Source organism: Serinus canaria, chromosome 22 (assembly GCF_022539315.1).
Source record: "Serinus canaria isolate serCan28SL12 chromosome 22, serCan2020, whole genome shotgun sequence".
Classification (NCBI taxonomy): Eukaryota; Metazoa; Chordata; class Aves; order Passeriformes; family Fringillidae; genus Serinus; species Serinus canaria.
This window is the reverse complement of record NC_066335.1, coordinates 719,411-737,983: the sequence shown is the minus strand read 5'-3', so window position 1 is coordinate 737,983 and position 18,573 is coordinate 719,411. Positions and strand designations below refer to the sequence as shown.

Here is an 18,573-nt window from a genome sequence, read left to right as displayed (position 1 = left end):
GCCCAAACTGTTTATAAATTTATTTTATTTCAGGGCACAAACTGTTTATAAATTTCCTATTTCAGGGCAAAAATGTTTTATAAATTTATTTTATTTCAGGACACAAATTATTTATAAATTTCCTATTTCAGGGCCCAAACTGTTCCTCTCTATTCCCGGAACGGAGAAGAAATGCAGGAAAAGCCCAGGCAGGAGCAGCTCATTCCTGCCATTGTGGCAGCATTCAATCCCCCCATTCTTTCCCCGTTTCCCCCAATTTTTCTCCCTGTTTTTGGAACACCAACCTCCTTTCCTTCCCCACAGAGAGCACCCCTCACCTCTTCCATCCGTTTGTCTCATCCCCCCCTGGAAGCAGCTGGGGGAGCTGAGACCCGGAGCAGCTGCCACGGGAACTGCTCAATTTCACCCCAAAATGTTCCTTTTAAAGCTTTTCCTGCAGCCAGGAGTGAGGCAGGGATGAGATCCCCATTCCCAGCTGGATTTCCCTCAGTGAGGGACAAGGTCCCAATTCCCAGCTGGATTTTAACTCAGTAAGGAAGGAATGAGATCCCAGCTGGATTTTATTTGGTGAGAGAAGGATGAGATCCCAGTTCCCAGCTGGATTTTACTCAGTGAGGGACAAGATCCCAATTCTGAGCTGGATTTCATTTGGTGATGGAAGGACAAAATCCCCATTCCAAGCTGGATTTTATTTGGATAGAAAGGGATGAGATCCCAATTCCCAGCTGGATTTTACTTGGTGAGAGAAGGATGAGATCCCCAAATTCCCAGCTGGATTTTAACTCAGTGTGGAAGGGATGAGATCCCAGCTGGATTTTATTCGGTGAGGAAGGGATGAGCTCCCCATTCCCAGCTGGATTTTACTCAGTGAGGGACAAAATCCCAATTCCCAGATGGATTTTATTGGGTGAGAGAACGATGAGATCCCAATTTCAAGCTGGATTTTCTTTGGATAGGAAGGGATGAGCTCCCCATTCCCAGTAGGATTTTACTCAGTAAGGGACAAGATCCCCATTCCCAGCTGGATTTTATTTGGTGAGAGAAGGATGAGATCCCCATTCCCAGTTGGATTTTCTTTGGATAGGAACGGATGAGCTCCCAATTCCCAGCTGGATTTTCTTTGGATAGGAAGGGATGAGATCCCAATTCCCAGTTGGATTTTCTTTGGATAGGAAGGGATGAGATCCCAATTCCCAGCTGGATTTTACTCAGTGAGGGAGGGATGAGATCCCAGCTGGATTTTATTCAGTGAGGGAAGGACAAAATCCCCAGTCCTAGTTGGATTTTATTTGGTGAGGGAGGAACAAGATCCCCATTCCCAGCTGGATCTTATTTGGATAGGAAGGGACAAGCACCCAATTCCCAGCAGGATTTTACTCAATGAGGGAAGGACAAGATCCCCATTCCCAGCTGGATTTTCTTTGGATAGGAACGGATGAGATCCCAGTTCCTGCTCAGAATTTCACCCCCATTCCCAAAATGTTCCTTTTAAAGCTTTTTCTGCAGCCAGGAGTGAGGCAGGGGCGAGATCCCAATTCCCAGCTGGATTTTCTTTGGACAGGAAGGGATGAGATCCCAGGGGAGGAAGGGATAAGGTCCCCATTCCCAGCTGGATTTCCCTCAGCGAGCGAGGTACGAGCGGGGTTTGTCTCCAGCACCGCTCCTGCATCCCTCGGTAGCCATGGCAACGGCCCCGTGCCCATGGCAACCCCGGAGCATCCTCGGAGCCTCCCCCGGCTTTGGCTCCTCCTCAGGGGCCCTGCCAGGGTCGGAGGATTTGGGATTTAATTCTGGAATTTTCGCTGTGTGAAACTGCCCTGGGGTCTCCATAAAGAGCCTGGTGGGCAGCTCCACTCCCGGGGTCACAGGGCAGATTGGACATTTAATGGTGGATTAATGATATTAAATTATATTATTATAAAATAATGACATTATTATTAATTTAATGATTAATATTTAGAGTGTAAAACTGCCCTGGAATCTCCATAAAGACCCTGGTGGGCAGCTCCAATCCCAGGGTCACAGGGCAGATTGGACATTTATTGATTTATATAATTAAATTACATTATTATAAAAGAATAAATTATCATTAATGTAATGATTAATTAGTGTTTGGTGTGTAAAAATTCCCTGATATCTTTATAAAGATATAAAGATATATCTTTATATAAACTCCACTTCCGGGGTCAAAGGCCAGATTGGACATTTATAATAATAGAATTTAATTCTATAAATCAATAAAAGAATAAAATTACTATTAATTTAATGATTAATTAGTGTTTGGTGTGTAAAAATTCCCTGATATCTTTATAAAGATATATCTTTATATAAACTCCACTTCCGGGGTCACAGGGCAGATTGGACATTTATTGATTTATATAATTAAATTATATTTTTATAAAAGAATAAAATTAATATTAATGTAATGATTATTAGTATTTGGTGTGTAAAATTCCCTGATATCTTTATAAGATATAAGATATATCTTTATATAAACTCCACTTCCGGGGTCAAAGGGCAGATTGGACATTTAATGATGGATTAATATCATTAATCTATCATTATCCATTAATCCATTAATGATGGATTAATATCATTAAAATATTCTATTCTATTCTGTATTATTAATTAATATTCGGTGTATAAAACTCCCATGATGTATTAATGTAAATAAACTTCATTAAAGTGCTGGAAATTTCCTCCCTCCAGAGGATTTCTGCTGCCTTTAATCATCTCGTCCAGATTCTTTTTTTCCTTCTTATTTTTATTCTGATTTTTATTTTTATCTCTGTTTGGAGCAGCAAACAAGGACGGGCTGCTCCCATCTCCCAGAAATTCATCCAGAAAGGGCCTCAAAAATTCCATTTTTCCTCCACTTCAGAGCAATTTCATTACCAATTTTTGTTCCAAAATACATTTTTTCCTTCCAATTTCAGATCAATTTTGTTAGCAGTTTTTCTTCCAAAATTCATTTTTTTCCCATTTCAGAGTCATTTTATATTATTATTTTATTATTTATAATTTATTTTATTCCTTTCCCCACATTTCAGAGCACTTTCATTACCAATTTTTGTTCCTAAATTCTTTTTTTCCTCCCATTTCAGAGCACTGTTATTATCACTAATTTTATTATAAATTCCTTTTTCCCCCACATTTCAGAGCGCTTTTCATTACCATTTTTGTATTCCTAAATTCCTTTTCCCCCCATTTCAGAGCACTTTCCTTACCAGTTTTTGTTCCTAATTTCATTTTTTCCCCAAACAAACATTTGAACATTTTTTTTTTTAAACAAAGGCCTCAAAACCTCGATTTTTCAAGTCGATTTTTCAATTTCCCCCCCATTTCAAAGCACATTTATCACCAATTTTATAAATTAATTTATCACAATTTTATCCATAAATTAATTTTCCCCAAACGAGCATTTTAGCTATTTTTTTAAAATAAAATCCTCAATAACCTGATTTCCCCCCCACTCCAAAGCACTTTTATTCCCATTTTTTGCCCCTAAATTCCATTTTTTCCCCCCAAACGAGCATTTAAATGTCATTTTTTTTTTATAAATCTGTTTTTTTTCCTGCCAGCGCCCTGGTGATGCTGGCAGGGACCGAGGGCATTTTTTGGGTGGTGCCAGGGCCAGGCAGTGGCACGGAGCAGGGCAGGAGCCCTGCAGGGCTCAGCACTGCCCTAAGCAGCTTGGAGCAGCTCCAGGACCCTGTTCAACCCCGAGGATAAAGATTCCTAACCCTGAAATAATCATCACCCCATGGATGGACATTTATAGCCCTGGGGATAAAGATTTTAAACCCTAAAATAATTATAACCCCATAGATGGACATTTAAACCCCATGGATAAAAATTCCTAACCCTAAAATAATCATAACCCCAAAGGATGGACATTTATAGGCCCATGGATGAGGATTTTAAACCCTAAAATAATTATAACTCCATTTATAGCCCTAATGGATAAAGATTTTTAACCCCATGAATAAAGATTTTAAACCCTAAAGTAATCATAACCCGAATGCATGGACATTTTTAACCCCAATGAATAAGGATTTTCAACCCTAAAATAATTATAACCCCATTTATAGCCCCAATGAATAAAGATGTTTAACCCCAATGGATAAAGATTCCTAACCCTAAAATAATCTCCCATGATGGACCCTTATACCTTTCCCAAAGGATGGTTAACCTAAAATTCATAACATGGATGACCCCATAGATTAAACCTAATTTTACAACCCCATGGATAACCTAAAATCTCATAACCTCATTTTTAACCCCATGGTAAGATCCTAACCCTAAAATCATCCATGGATGGACTTTTAACCCCTGGATTCCTTCCTGCTTTATTCCTTTCCTGCTTTATTCCTTTTTCCTGCTTTATTCCTTTCCCTGGTTCATTCCTTTCCCTGCTTAATTCCTTTCCCTGCTTTTATTCCTTTTCCATAAAACCATCACGTTCTGCAGTTTTCCAGGATTTTATAGCCAACCCCAAACCCTGATAATTCTTTCATAAAACCATCCTGGTGCTGAGATTTTCCAAGATTTTTACATCAGCCTCAAGCCCTGATAATTATTCAATAAAACCATCTTGGTGCTGCAATATTCCAAGATTTTTAAATCAGCCTCAAACCCTGATATTTCTTCAATAAAACCATCCACGTTCTGCAGTTTTCCAGGATTTTTAAATCAGCTTCAGACCTGATAATTCTTCCATAAACCATCCAGGGCTTCAGTTTTCCAGATTTTATAGCCACCCCACCCTGATATTCTTCCATAAAACCATCCACGTTCTGCGTTTCAGATTTTTGCCAGCCCAACCCGATTTTCATAAACCATCGGTGCTGATTTTCCAGTTTTTACCACCTCGCCCGATAATTCTTCAATAAAACCATCTTGGTGCTGCAGTTTTCCAGGATTTTAATGCCAGCCTCAACCCTGATATTTCTTCCATAAAACCATCCATGGCTGCAGTTTTCCAGGATTTTTAAATCAGCCTCAAACCCTGATAATTCTTCCATAAAACCATCCATGGGCTGCAGTTTTCCAGGATTTTATAGCCAACCTCCAAACCCTGATAATTCTTCCATAAAACCATCCACGTTCTGCAGTTTTCCAGGATTTTCTGCCCAGCCCCAAACCCTGGTATTTCTCCAATAAAACCATCCAGGTGCTGAAGTTTTCCAGGATTTTATCCCCAGCCTCAAGCCCTGATAATTCTTCAATAAAACCATCCACGTGCTGCAGTTTTCCAGGATTTTATAGCCAACCCCAAACCCTGATCTTTCTTCCATAAAACCATCCATGGGCTGCAGTTTTCCAGGATTTTCTGCCCAACCCCAAACCCTGATATTTCTTCCATAAAACCATCCACGTTCTGCAGTTTTCCCAGATTTTTAAATCAGCTTCAGACACTGATAATTCTTCCATAAAACCATCCATGGGCTGCAGTTTTCCAGGATTTTCCCCCCAGCCTCAAACCCTGATCTTTCTTCCATAAAACTATCCATGGGCTGCAATATTCCAGGATTTTAAAATCAGCTCCAAACCCTGATAATTCTTCCATAAAACCATCCACGTTCTGCAGTTTTCCAGGATTTTCTCCCCAGCCTCAATCCCTGATAATTCTTCCATAAAACCATCCATGGGCTGCAATATTCCAGGATTTTAAAATCAGCCTCAAACCCTGGTATTTCTTCCATAAAACCATCCACGTGCTGCAGTTTTCCAAGATTTTCTGCCCAGCCCCAAACCCTGGTATTTCTTCCAATAAAACCATCCACGTTCTGCAGTTTTCCAAGATTTTTAAATCAGCTCCAAACCCTGATATTTCTTCCATAAAACCGTCCATGTGCTGCAGTTTTCCAGGATTTTATAGCCAACCCCAAACCCTGGTATTTCTTCAATAAAACCATCCACGTTCTGCAGTTTTCCAGGATTTTATCCCCAGCCTCAAGCCCTGATAATTCTTCAATAAAACCATCTTGGTGCTGCAGTTTTCCAGGATTTTAAAATCAGCCTCAAACCCTGGTATTTCTTCCATAAAACCATCCACGTTCTGCAGTTTTCCAAGATTTTAAAATCAGCTCCAAACCCTGATATTTCTTCCATAAAACCGTCCATGTGCTGCAGTTTTCCAGGATTTTCTGCCCAGCCCCAAACCCTGATATTTCTCCAATAAAACCACGACACCCCCGCGGTTTTCCAGGCTCTCCTGCGGTCGCTGCCCGAGCCCGGGGATGGTTTGGGGTGAATCCGCGGGTTTGGGGAGCCGGGCGGGTTTTCCCCGGGGAAGCGGACGGATGTCGGATGACGGATGAAGGATGACGATGATGATGATGGGTGAGGGCTCGGAGCAGCTCCTCCCTCTCGCTATTTATTGCTGCGCGGAGCTCCGCGCCTGAATCACCTCGGAGCGAGCGGGCAGCGCCTTTCCAGCCGGTGAGTGCCGGGGAAAAGGGGTCAGGGGGCTGCGGGGGGGGGATAAACCAGAGGCGAGGGGGGTTTGAACCGCGGGGCTGCCTCTTTTCCTGCCAAAAAAATTGGACAATTCCAGCGGCTCCTTAAAAGCCAGCGCCCTGCTCCTGCCCGCTCTTGTTTACTCAGCGCTTACTCAACATCGGGAATTCCTCCTCCCAGGGCTCTGCCTTCTCCCCCGGCCGCCAGCTGCTCCCCCTCGGTCTGGGGAACTGAAAGGGGCGATTTCTCAACCCAGGGGTGACATTTTTTTGGGGGGGAAATTCCCGTTGAATTCCCAATTCCCAGAGCGCCAGGCCGGAATTTCCAGCGCAGGAGGGTCCGCACTCCCCACCCCCGAGCATCTTCCACCTCCACCTTCCCCACCTCCCTCCTCCGCCTCCCCGGGGACCTTCCCAAGGTTGTTTCCAGGCTTATTTTGGCACCTGGGTGTCGCTTTTTCCCCTCCCAGGCGAATCCTCCTCCTTGCCAGCGCCCAGCACGTAATTGCTGCTTTCTGCCTCCATTTTCCGCTGGTTCCTCCAGCCCCGATAGAAATCGGCTCCGCCACAAACCACCTGAATTAATTCCTCATTTCCAGCATCCGCCTGGAGGGCGAATCCGGGGCAGAAAGGTTAAAAAAAAAAACAACCCCAAAACAATCCCTGTGAAGTCGCTCGATCTGTAATTTAATATTAATGCCACGCTCAGGCCGTAAATAGCATTTCCGAGCAGAGAGATGCCAGCTCGGCGTTCAGAAATCGGGGATTTTTCCAGGAGAAAACCCCGGATTCTCGGGAAGCAGCTCCGGCAGGGCTTTGGCCAGAAACTCATTTATTTAATTGGGTGGCTAATTAGCGCCCATGTCCTGTTTGTCAGCGCTCCGAGGACAATCAGGGGAGCAGCTCCGGCCCCAGAGCCCCGAACCAGCCTCAACCCCGCCAGTTCCTCCACGAAACCATCGCGGAGCTCTGCCAGAACCCCTCTCCAGCCAAGATTTTTAATTTTTAATTCAGCCAGGACCTGGTTTTTAACCAGGTTTTTAACCAGGTTTTTAACCAGTTTTTTTTTTAACCCCTCGGAGCTCGCAGGGGCAGCGACGCCCCCAGAAATTCACCGAAAATCGCCCTGGTATTTTATTTTTTCCCCTCCCGCCGCGCTCCTTTTGCCAGCCCCGAGGAGCCGCTTGTTTTTCCTCCCTTCTGGCTATTTTTAACCCCCTGATCTCATCCCTGCCCCCGGCGGGTGGGTGAGGGAGGCGGCGAGCCCCGGCCCGCTCCTCCAGCCCGGCTTTTTCCAGGAAGGAGCAAATCCCAAAGCTGGAATTCCAAATCCCAAACCTGGAATTGCTGCCCCATCACCAGGGATGAGCAAATCCAAATCCCAGACCTGGAATTGCCAGGGATGAGCAAATCCCAAACCTGGAATTGCTGTCACTCACCAGGGACGAGTAAATCCACATCCCAGACCTGGAACTCCAAATCCCAGACCTGGAATTCCCAATCCCAAACCTGGAATTCCCAATCCCAAACCTGGAATCGCTGCCCCTCACCAGGGACGAGCAAATCCAAATCCCAGACCCGGAATTCCCAATCCCAGACCTGGAATTCCCAATCCCAAACCTGGAATTCCAAATCCCAGACCTGGAATTGCCATGGATGAGCAAATTCCGAACCTGGAATTCCTGCCCCATCACCAGGGACGAGCAAATCCAAATCCCAGACCTGGAATTCCACATCCCAGACCTGGAATTGCTGCCCCTCACCAGGGAGGAGCAAATCCAAAGCCCTGACCTGGAATTCCCAATCCCAAACCTGGAATTCCAATCCCAGACCTGGAACTCCCAATCCCAGACCTGGAATTCCCAATCCCAAACCTGGAATTCCGAACCTGGAATTCCTGCCCATCACCAGGCACGGGCTTTGCATCCCCCCCGAGCTTGTGAACAATCCCACCCAGACCCCTGAGCCTGAAGGGCCTTTAATCCAAACATTTCTGGACAAAGCCCCAGATTTTGGGAGGGAAAAGGGAGAAAAAGCATCCCTAGGGAAGGCGGAGAGAGGGATTTGCTTTTTGTGGCCCACGAATCCGTGTCCAGGTGGAACAGGGGAATTTCTGCCTGGAGCAGGGGCTCCTTTGGCCTTTTTGGCTGGAGGAAGGTTCAGCATTCCTGCCCGAGTCGGGATTATTCGCTGCAGAAAGATGAATTTGGGACCCAAAGGGAATTATTTCTGGCTGCATCCAGGGGGGATTTTGGGGGGCAGGATGGAAAATCCCGATTTTTATCACACATGGAAACCCAGGGCAGCGCTGACTCAGTGCCCTTGGCACGGCCAGGAGGCGTCGGAGGCGTTTGGCAGCTTGGCCTTTTGGGTTCTTTTGGTCTTGGAGGTGTTTCCCAAAGGATTTGCAGCCCCGCTGGGGATTGTCCCTTGTCCCTTGTCCCTTGTCCCGGCTGGATTATGCACACGGGGCTGGAAATGGGATTTATCTTTCCTGGAAATGGGATTTATCCCCCCTGAAAATGGGGGAAATGGGATTTATCCCCTCGGAAATGGGATTAATCCCCCATGGAAATGGGGGAAATGGGATTTATCCCCCTGGCAATGGAGGAAATGGGATTTACCCCCCTGGAAATGGGGTTTAACTCCCTGGAAATGATAGAAATGGGATACATCCCCCTGGAAATGGGATTTACCCCCCTGGAAATGGGGTTTATCCCCTGGAAATGGGATTTACCCCTCTGGAAATGGGATTTATCCCCTGGAAATGGGATTTACCCCTCTGGAAAAGGGATTTACCCCCCTGGAAATGGGATTTACCCCCCTGGAAATGGGGTTTATCCCCTGGAAATGGGATTTACCCCCCTGGAAATGGGATTTATCCCCTGGAAATGGGATTTACCCCCCTGGAAATGGGATTTACCCCTCTGGAAATGGGATTTATCCCCTGGAAATGGGATTTATCCCCCCGGAAATGGGATTTACCCCTGGAAATGGGATTTACCCCCCTGGAAATGGGATTTATCCCCTGGAAATGGGATTTACCCCCCCGGAAATGGGATTTCCCCCCCGGGCAGGGTGGGAGATGCCCGGAATGCCAGCAGCATTCACCAGTCCCTGGATGCTGGCAGACTCTGAATCCCAGAAATGGCCATGAATTAACAGGGATTGGGGTAAAACCTGCTGAGTTTGGGAAAGGAACCCCCCGGGGCCAGGCTGGGCTGGATCCATCCCGGGGGCACAGCCGGGGTCTCATCTCTGCCCCCAGCCCGGGGACTCAAAATCAGCTGGAGCATTTTCAATAAAAGCTTTTCTTTCACCACCTGAAGCTGCCATTGCCAGCAGTTGGAGGATATATTGAAAATTATTATTATTATTATTATTATTATTATTATTATTATTATTATTATTATTATTATTAATCCATATCTCTCTCTAGATATAAAAATAGATAAATACATGTCTATACATATATTTATATACATATACTTTAAATACAAATACATGTATATACAGATATAAATATGTTAAAATACATATATTCACATACATATAAATATATACATATATACCTATATATGTAAATATATTAAAATAGACAAACATAAAATAAGCATATATAACACAATAATAATAAATATAAATGCAATAATAAATAAAAAATATATAGATACAATAATGAGTAATTTAAAAATAAAATAAGCATATATAACACAATAATAATAAATATAAATGCAATAATAAATAAAAATATATAGATACAATAATGAGTAATTTAAAAATAAAATAAGCATATATAACACAATAATATAAATATAAATGCAATAATAACTAAAAAATATAGGTACAATAATGAGTAATTTTTATATATACGTATATATACATATATATGCATATAAAATGCATATATAAACACATATAAATACACACATATATAAATGTGTATATAGAATAAAAAATAAATACATACCAAGATAAAAATATATAAAATGTAGAATTATATAAAATGCATATATATATAAAAATATAAATATATATAAAATATAAATAGATAAAAATATAAATAGATATAAATATACATCGCTATAAATAGAAATAGATATACATAGACATAGATATAAATAGACTGATATACATATACTATCTATATATAAATATATATATACAAAAATGGTAAATATTTGACATTTATGTATAAATGAAGGGTTTGGGGGGATGCCAGATACCTTTAGTCCCACGCTGTTTATCCAGCTGCATTTGAGGGGGCCAGCCGTGGTTTTCGTGCCCCGGGTTGGGGCTGTGGCCGTGCCCTGACGCTGTCCTTGTCCCCACAGCCATGGCCCGGCTCCTCGGCACCTCCTGCCTGCTGCTGCTGCTGCTCCTGGGCCTCTGCGCCGACGTCGCCTCCTCCAAGAAGGGCAAAGTCAAACCCGGCGGGGGCGGCTGGGGCACGGGCAGCCGCCAGCCCAGCTACCCCCGCCAGCCCGGCTACCCCCAGAACCCGGGCTACCCGCACAACCCGGGCTACCCGCACAACCCGGGCTACCCGCACAACCCGGGCTACCCCCAGAACCCCGGCTACCCGCACAACCCCGGCTACCCGGGCTGGGGCCAGGGCTACAACCCGTCCAGCGGGGGCACGTACCACCAGAAGCCCTGGAAGGCGCCGAAGCCCAAGACCAACCTGAAGCACGTGGCGGGGGCGGCGGCGGCGGGCGCCGTGGTGGGGGGCTTGGGGGGCTACGCCATGGGCAGGGTGATGTCGGGCATGCACTACCGCTTCGACAGCCCCGACGAGTCGCGCTGGTGGAGCGAGAACGCCGCCCGCTACCCCAACCAGGTCTACTATCGCGACTACCGCGACCAGCGCGGCGGCCCCGTGCCGCAGGACGTCTTCGTGGCCGACTGCTTCAACATCACCGTCACCGAGCACAACATCGGCCCCGCCGCCAGGAAGGGCGGCAACGCCTCGGAGGCGCTGAACCAGACGGAGGCGGAGCTGGAGACGCGCGTGGTGACCAAGGTGATCCGGGAGATGTGCATCCAGCAGTACCAGGAGTACCGGCTGGCTTCCCACGCCGCCCGCCGCCCGGCCGATGCCCCGCTGGCCGCCCTGCTGCTCCTCGTCCTCCTCGCCCTGCACTAGGGAGGGAGCCCCGCGCCGTCCCGGTGTCCCCCGTGTCCCCCGCGGGGTCCCCACGTCCCCTCCCCAGGTGTTGGTTTTGGTGAGGAGCCCCCCCGGGGCGCTCTGCGGCGCCTCCGGTATAGGCAATGGGATGAAAATTTGGTTTTCTGCCCCAAAAATGGCTCCGGGACGGTGCTGGAGCCCAGAACAGCGGCCTTCGCCTCCTCCTCCTCCTCGGGGTCACCCCGAGAGGGACCAGGCAGAGGGGAGCTCCCCCCTTGGCGTCCCTGCAGGGGCTTTTCCAAAAATCCTCTTTGTCAGCAGGCAGGGATTTGCCTCAGCCCCCAGCCACCCCCGTTCCCCGGGGGGCTCAGAGGGGTTCTCAAGCTGCCAGGTTGCAATTTGAACCCTTCCATCCCAAAAAAAGCCCCTTCCCTTCCCCCTGTACACGAGGAGCTGCCGCTCCACACCCTGCATGCTGCAAAAACCCCCTGCAGCAAGACACCAAAATAAAGTCGATTTTCACTCCCTGTCACGGCCAGGCTGAAGCCCCGGCCGGTGTTTAGAGGCAGAAAGTGCTGCTTGAATGCCCCAAACGCCCCAAAACGGTGTCACAGCCCGAGAAAAAGCCAGGTTGGCTGCTCCAGGTGAGCAGTCCTGTTCACGCTCCAGCACCTGGACCTGCAGGATGTGAAATTGCAGCAGGAGGGATCCTCAGGGGGTCAGGCACGAAGCAAGAGACTGAAACCAGCGCACCACGCCGGGTCAGCGTCAGCACCGCGGAAAAACGGGCCTGGGAAAGGGAGATGCTTAAAAAAAAAAAAAAGTGACATTTGTGAGTAATTCAAAAAGCAGCGGGTGGAATTCCTGCTCCTGGTGAGGGTGCTGGGCTGGGGACGAGCTGTAACACCCGCGCTCCGCATCCCCCGTGTCGTTTGATTTTTGCAAGGCACTGAATAACACCGTCCTCAACGGGAATTATTATTTTTTTTTTTAATTGTTTTTTTCCTTTTTGCATCGGTGTAAGCTAAGTGAAGATCTATATTATATATAAATACCTATAAACAGAGAGGAAGGAAACCCTCCAGGACAGCCGGAGCAGGGCTTCGCGGCTCCCCGTCCTTTGCACCCGCGGATGTTTTGTAACCCTGTCACGCTGCATGCCCGGGCTGTGCCGTGCTGAGCCTTTCCCGAGTGTTCCTCGTCTGGTACAAATTAAATCGGATCGAGCCGAGGTGCCCGGCAGCCTCCTTTGTGTGCCAGGCATTTCCCGCATTTCTGCATTCCCTGCATTTCCGCCCTCCCCGGCCTCAGGGAGCTTTTGTTCCCTTCCAGCCCCGCTTTAACCCAAACCCCGCCGATTGAACCCAAACCCCAGCGAACCTCTTCTCCTCCCCCGCTCCCATCGCTGCAGTCCAAGAGGAGTTTTCTAATTTCTGTCTCGTTCCAGTTTCTGTTCTAATAAAGGAGTTTTTACATTTGCTGTTTCGGTGGCGTTAAGCCCGACCCAAGCCCTGCTTCATCCTGGGATCCCGGAGTGCTTTGGGTTGGGAGGGACCTTAAATCCCCCCCCAGTGCCACCCCTGCCCTGGCAGGGACACCTCCCACTGTGCCAGGGCTCCAGCCCGGCCTTGGGCACTGCCAGGGATCCAGGAGCAGCCCCAGCTCCTCTGGGAATTCCATCCCAAAATCCCATCTCAATCTTCCCTTTCCCAGTGGGAAGCCATTCCCTGTGTTATCCCAAAATCCCTTATTCCAAATCCCTCCCCAGCTCTCCTGGAGCCCCTTCAGGCCCTGGAATGTGCTGGAAGCTCTCCCTGGATCCTTCCCTTCTCCAGGGGAACATTCCCAGCTCTCCCTGGATCCTTCCCTTCTCCGGGGGAACATTCCCAGCTCTCCCTGGATCCTTCCCTTCTCCAGGGGAACATTCCCAGCTCTCCCTGGATCCTTCCCTTCTCCAGGGGAACATTCCCAGCTCTCCCTGGATCCTTTCCCTTCTCCGGGGGAACATTCCCAGCTCTCCCTGGATCCTTTCCCTTCTCCGGGGGAACATTCCCAGCTCTCCTGGATCCTTCCCTGCTCCGGGGAACATTCCCAGCTCTCCCTGGATCCTTCCCTTCTCCGGGGGAACATTCCCAGCTCTCCCTGGATCCTTTCCCTGCTCCGGGGGAACATTCCCAGCTCTCCCTGGATCCTTCCCTTCTCCGGGGGAACATTCCCAGCTCTCCCTGGATCCTTCCCTTCTCCGGGGGAACATTCCCAGCTCTCCCTGGATCCTTCCCTTCTCCGGGGGAACATTCCCAGCTCTCCCTGGATCCTTTCCCTGCTCCGGGGGAACATTCCCAGCTCTCCTAGCGCGGCTCCAGCTCCTCTGGGCTCGCCCCAGCAGCTCCACCAGCTCCAGGTGGGCTCCCAGCCCTGCAGGTGGGGTCTCACCTGGGCGGGGCCGAGGGGCAGAACCCCCCGGAGCTGCTGCCCGCGCTGGGGCTCGGTGCCAATCGGTCCTGATGGGATTTATTTGCATTCATTTGCATCTCACTGGGGCAGGACCCCTCCTCCAACAGCCCCGCGGGAGGAGGAGAAATTCTCCCCAGATCAGGAAGGAAAAAACTTCACCTCATCCAAAGGAAGAGAAAAAAGAATGAAGGGAAAAAAGAAAATAATCCTGAGATGAACTCATGGATATTTCCAGGAAGGCGCTCCCAGCACCTGCACCGTGAACTCCCCTGGGGAGGGTTTGACCTCAGCAGCAGCAGAACCACAAATTTCTCATTTTTAACCCCAAACCCTTCAATTCCCTCCCTCCCAGTCATGGGAAGCACATTGGCAATGCTCAGAGGAGCCCAAAAATGACATTTCCCCCCTGCACACGCAGCACCCCGGGTTTTTAACCCATCCCAGGGACCGAGGGCGATTTTTGGAGCTGAGCAGGGGAGGTCAGAACTTTCCTGGCTCTGGGAACACCCAAGGGCGGTGACACCCTGAACTCTTGGTCCTTTAGGGACAGCTGGATCGAATTACTCCTCTGCCGTGATCTGCTGAAGCGGAGAAATTAATTAATTAATTAATTAATGAGCCAAACACTCCAAATCCTGCAGCGTGCACGGGAGCCACGCGTGGAGGAGTTTCTGATTTACCAGGATGGCCATAAATACTCCCCAAAATGTAAATACACCCCAAAATGTAAATACACCCCAAAGTGTAAACATTCCCCCCAAAATGTAAATACACCCAAAGTATAAAAACCCCCCAAAGTGTAAACCCCCCCCCAAAGTGTAAGTACAATAAAACCTTTAAAAAGCCCCCAAAAGTGTAAATACAATAAAACCTATAAAAACCCCCCAAAGTGTAAACCCCCGCCCCAAAGTGTAAATACTCCCCCAAATACAATAAAACCTATAAAACCCCCCCAAAGTGTAAATACAATAAAACCTGAGGTGTTTTTTTCAGAGTTTGCTCCAAATCTCTCCTCACACAGCTCTCGGCATCCCCCAAATACACCCCAAAGTGTAAATATCCCCCCCCAAATATAAACGCACTAAAACCTGAGGTGTTTTTTTTAGAGTTTGCTCCAAATCTCTCCTCACACAACCCTTGGCACCCCCCATCTCCCCAGATAAACACCCCCCGCCCAGGCAGACCTGATGAATTCGTTTTTCCTGCCTGGAAAAAGCCGTAAAAAGAGGAATTTTGGTGCTCAGCTGCCCGGTTTGCAGAGAGGAGGAGGAACAGCCGGGTTTAGAGGAGAGACCTCAGCTGGGGCTGGTTTGATGCCGGGCCAAGAGCTCCATCTCCCGTCCGAGCCCGGCCGCAGCTCCGGGCTCGGCTTTGCACGGAATAGCCCCAAAAACACCGCTCCAAACCCGGCCTGGGCTCGGTGCTGTGGGAAAAGCCTGGATTGGGCTTCTCCACCCACCTGTGGGAGCGCGACCCCCTCAGAGAGTCCCACCCCAGCGCCAGGGGGGTGGATTTTGGTTAAAATCAGAGGGTGTCTCAAGGCCAAACTTTATTGCGAGGCTGAGCCCCCCGTCCCCAGCCCCGCACCCCCCTCCCCGCGAGTCCCAGCGCTCTTCTGGGGGAAAAGGAGCGGATTTTGGGGAAGCCGAGCAACGGGAATCGCTGCGGGGACCGAGTTCCACAGGTCCTGGCAGGGCTGCCTTGGCTCACGCAGGTCCTGTCCCGGGTGGGGTCCCGCCGGTGCCGGGTGACGCTCGCAGGATCTCTCCGGTTCCAGGGGGGGTTCGCAGGATCCATCTGGTCCCGGGTGGATTTGCAGGATCCCTCCGGTCCCGGGTGGATTTGCAGGATCCACCTGGTCCCGTGTGGATTTGCAGGATCCATCTGGTCCCGGCTGAACTCGCAGGATCCATCGGTCCCGGGTGGATTTGCCGGATCCACTCGATCCCGGCTGGGGCTCGCAGGATCCGCCTCCCGATGCTGCCCCAGCTCCGGCCGCCGGCCAGGAGCGCCTCTCCCACCTGCCCAAGCCACATCCAATCCCCCAGGAAAGTCGCTTCTCTCCGAAAGACCGGCCGGGGGTGCCGGGGGTGCCCGGGGTGCCCTCAGCGCTGCAGCCCGTGGCTAACCAGGCAGGCTCCCGATGCCAGCAGCAGGGCGAGCCCGAGGCCGGCTCGCCGCTGCCCGGGGGCTCTGCTGGGGGCTCCCCGCTTGCCCCCCAGCTCGGGCCAGCCCCCGGCGTGGAACCCTCCCGCAGCCGGCGGCTGCCGCACCGCGGGGACGCCGTGCCCCAGGCGGGCCGGCCGCGGGCGACCCAGCAGCCCCATCCCGTAGCCCGCGGCAGCCCCGGCCGCGATGGCTCCGGCCACCTTGGAGCCGCGGCCCGGGGCGCTGCCAGCGCGGGACACGGCGCGGAAGCCCCCGCGGAGCCCCCCGGGCCCGGCGCTCCTCCCGCCGGCCCCGCGGCGGCCGCCGGCGGCGAGGCTGAGCAGGGCGAGCAGCAGCAGCAGCAGCAGCAGCGCCCAGCGCCGGGCGCGCTCCGGGGGCTCCATCCTGCCCCACCTGCGGGACAACGAGGTGCTGGGAGCGGGGGGCTCGCCCGGAGCGGGCAAACACCCGGGCGGGCTCCAGCGGGGTCGGGGGGTTTGTTCCCTCCGAGCTGGGAGCGGCCCCTGGGTGGGCTGGGTGGTGGGAGGTGGGGGGTCCCGGGAGGGGCTTGGGGACCTCAAAGGTCTTTTCCAACCTTTGTGAGGCTTTTTCAACCATTCTGTGGGGCTGGGGTTCTGTGAGTGGCACAGGCAGGGATCCAAGCCCTAAACTTGGTGTTATTAGCACCAAATGGCTCTTATCTCTACATTATCTCTATTTATCTGTCTATATTGTCTCTATCTCTATATTATCTCTATTTATCTGTCTGTATTCTCTCTATTTATCTCTACATTATCTCTATTTATCTGTCTATACTGTCTCTGTTTATCTCTATATTATCTCTATTTATCTATTTATTCTATATTTCTCTTTATCTCTATATTGTCTCTTTATCTCTATATTGTCTCTTTATCTCTATATTTTCTCTTTGTCTCTATATTTTCTCTTTATTATCTCTATATTGTCTCTGTTTATCTCTCCATATTATCTCTATTTTATTTTTTATTTATATATTAATCCATTGGCAGGTATTTATAATATTGTCGTATTATATATAATGTAGAATATATAACACTTTTTGATCAAAAAGCAATTATTTCTAATAGAGACCATTAATATATAATAATAGACAATGTTGTACATCATAATATTATTATACGCATAATTATTGTATTATGATACATTATTATATTGTATTAATAAGTATTGTATAATTTTATTCTATATTGTTATATTGTGATATTAATAATCGTGATATTATTTTTTATATTCTAATGCATTTATGCCTATTTTTATAGATCCTATTGATAGATAATCAATACATTCCAGCGGCAGATATCCCTCCCCATACCAAGGGGTTGGCCCGGCTGATCCTTAAGGCCCCTCCCCACCCACCCCACACCACAATTCCATAATTTAACGCATTCTTTCACATTTTTACCTCATTCCATACTTCCAGCCAGCAGCGAGCGCGGGCAGCAGGGCGCAGAGCACCCCAAAATCGCCGAGCCGGCCCAGGAGCGGGATGAGATCCCCCCGTCCCCCTCCCCCGGGGCTGAGCAAACACATCCCCATTGTGCCCGAGCTGCTGAGCCATCGCTGGCCCGCAGCAGCCCCGGAGAGCCGCGGCCGAGCTGACAAAAGCTTTTGGACCAGCAGAGCCCCCCTGGCCGGGGCAGCCCTGTGTCAGCGATTCCCTGGGCGCTGGAAGCTGCCAGGCTTGGCCCCCCCGCCCGCTCCAACCCCGGCGCTTCCAAAATGGAAATTCCTTCAATTCCCTCATTTCCATTCCTTCGGCTCTTGGGGGTGTTTTCAAGGAAGCGCTGAGAGGTGTTCAGCCCTTCCAGCTGTTGGCACAAAACCGGAAATCCCACAAAAAATCCCCAAACCAGGATTTTTCCCCCTATTTTCCCTCCTCTCTCCTTCCCCAATTTAGGGACCAGCCAGGGAAAACCGCGGGGCCGGAGCATCCCGGAGCTGCTCTCCCCATCCCAACCTCCGGCCGAACAAACCCCAATGATTTTTCTCCTCAGGAAGGAATTTTTTTCCAATTCCTTCCGTTTTCAGCCCAGAAAGGCGAGGAGCTGCCCTTCCCCGAGCGCCGCTGGCTCTGCCCGGCCGGCGCTGCCCCGGCAGGGGAGGGAGAGCGGGCAGGGCTCGGGCACAGCCGAAACCAGCCGGGCTTTACCTGCTGGGAGCCGAATTCCCGCGGGATGGAGCCTGCAGAGTGCAGGGATTGGTAATTCCTGGGCATGGAAAATCCCTAAGGGCTGGGTGAAACCGAAACCTGCCCAGGGCTCCTCAAAAATCCTCCAGAATTTAGCTGGGAATTTAAACCTGGGAGGTGCCAGAGTTTCTCCTTGGGGAGATTCTCCACTGGGA

At 49.4% G+C, this 18,573-nt stretch overlaps 1 protein-coding gene and 1 long non-coding RNA gene across 2 annotated transcripts; one reads left to right on the top strand and one right to left on the bottom strand.

The window, feature by feature from the left end:
* Window positions 1–4,347: 4,347 nt before the first annotated feature.
* LOC127060376 (uncharacterized) lies at window positions 4,348–6,133 on the bottom strand. Its single transcript, XR_007779362.1, has 3 exons — window positions 5,342–6,133; window positions 5,008–5,068; window positions 4,348–4,704 (listed from the first exon to the last, which is right to left on the bottom strand). It is a non-coding gene; the product is annotated as an uncharacterized LOC127060376 (long non-coding RNA).
* A 180-nt stretch (window positions 6,134–6,313) lies between these two features.
* Window positions 6,314–13,064, top strand: PRNP (prion protein). The gene is made up of 2 exons (XM_050983032.1): window positions 6,314–6,444; window positions 10,796–13,064. The coding sequence occupies exon 2, from the start codon at window positions 10,798–10,800 to the stop codon at window positions 11,605–11,607; it is 810 nt and encodes a 269-aa protein (XP_050838989.1). The 5' UTR covers window positions 6,314–6,444; window positions 10,796–10,797; the 3' UTR covers window positions 11,608–13,064.
* Window positions 13,065–18,573: the final 5,509 nt, after the last annotated feature.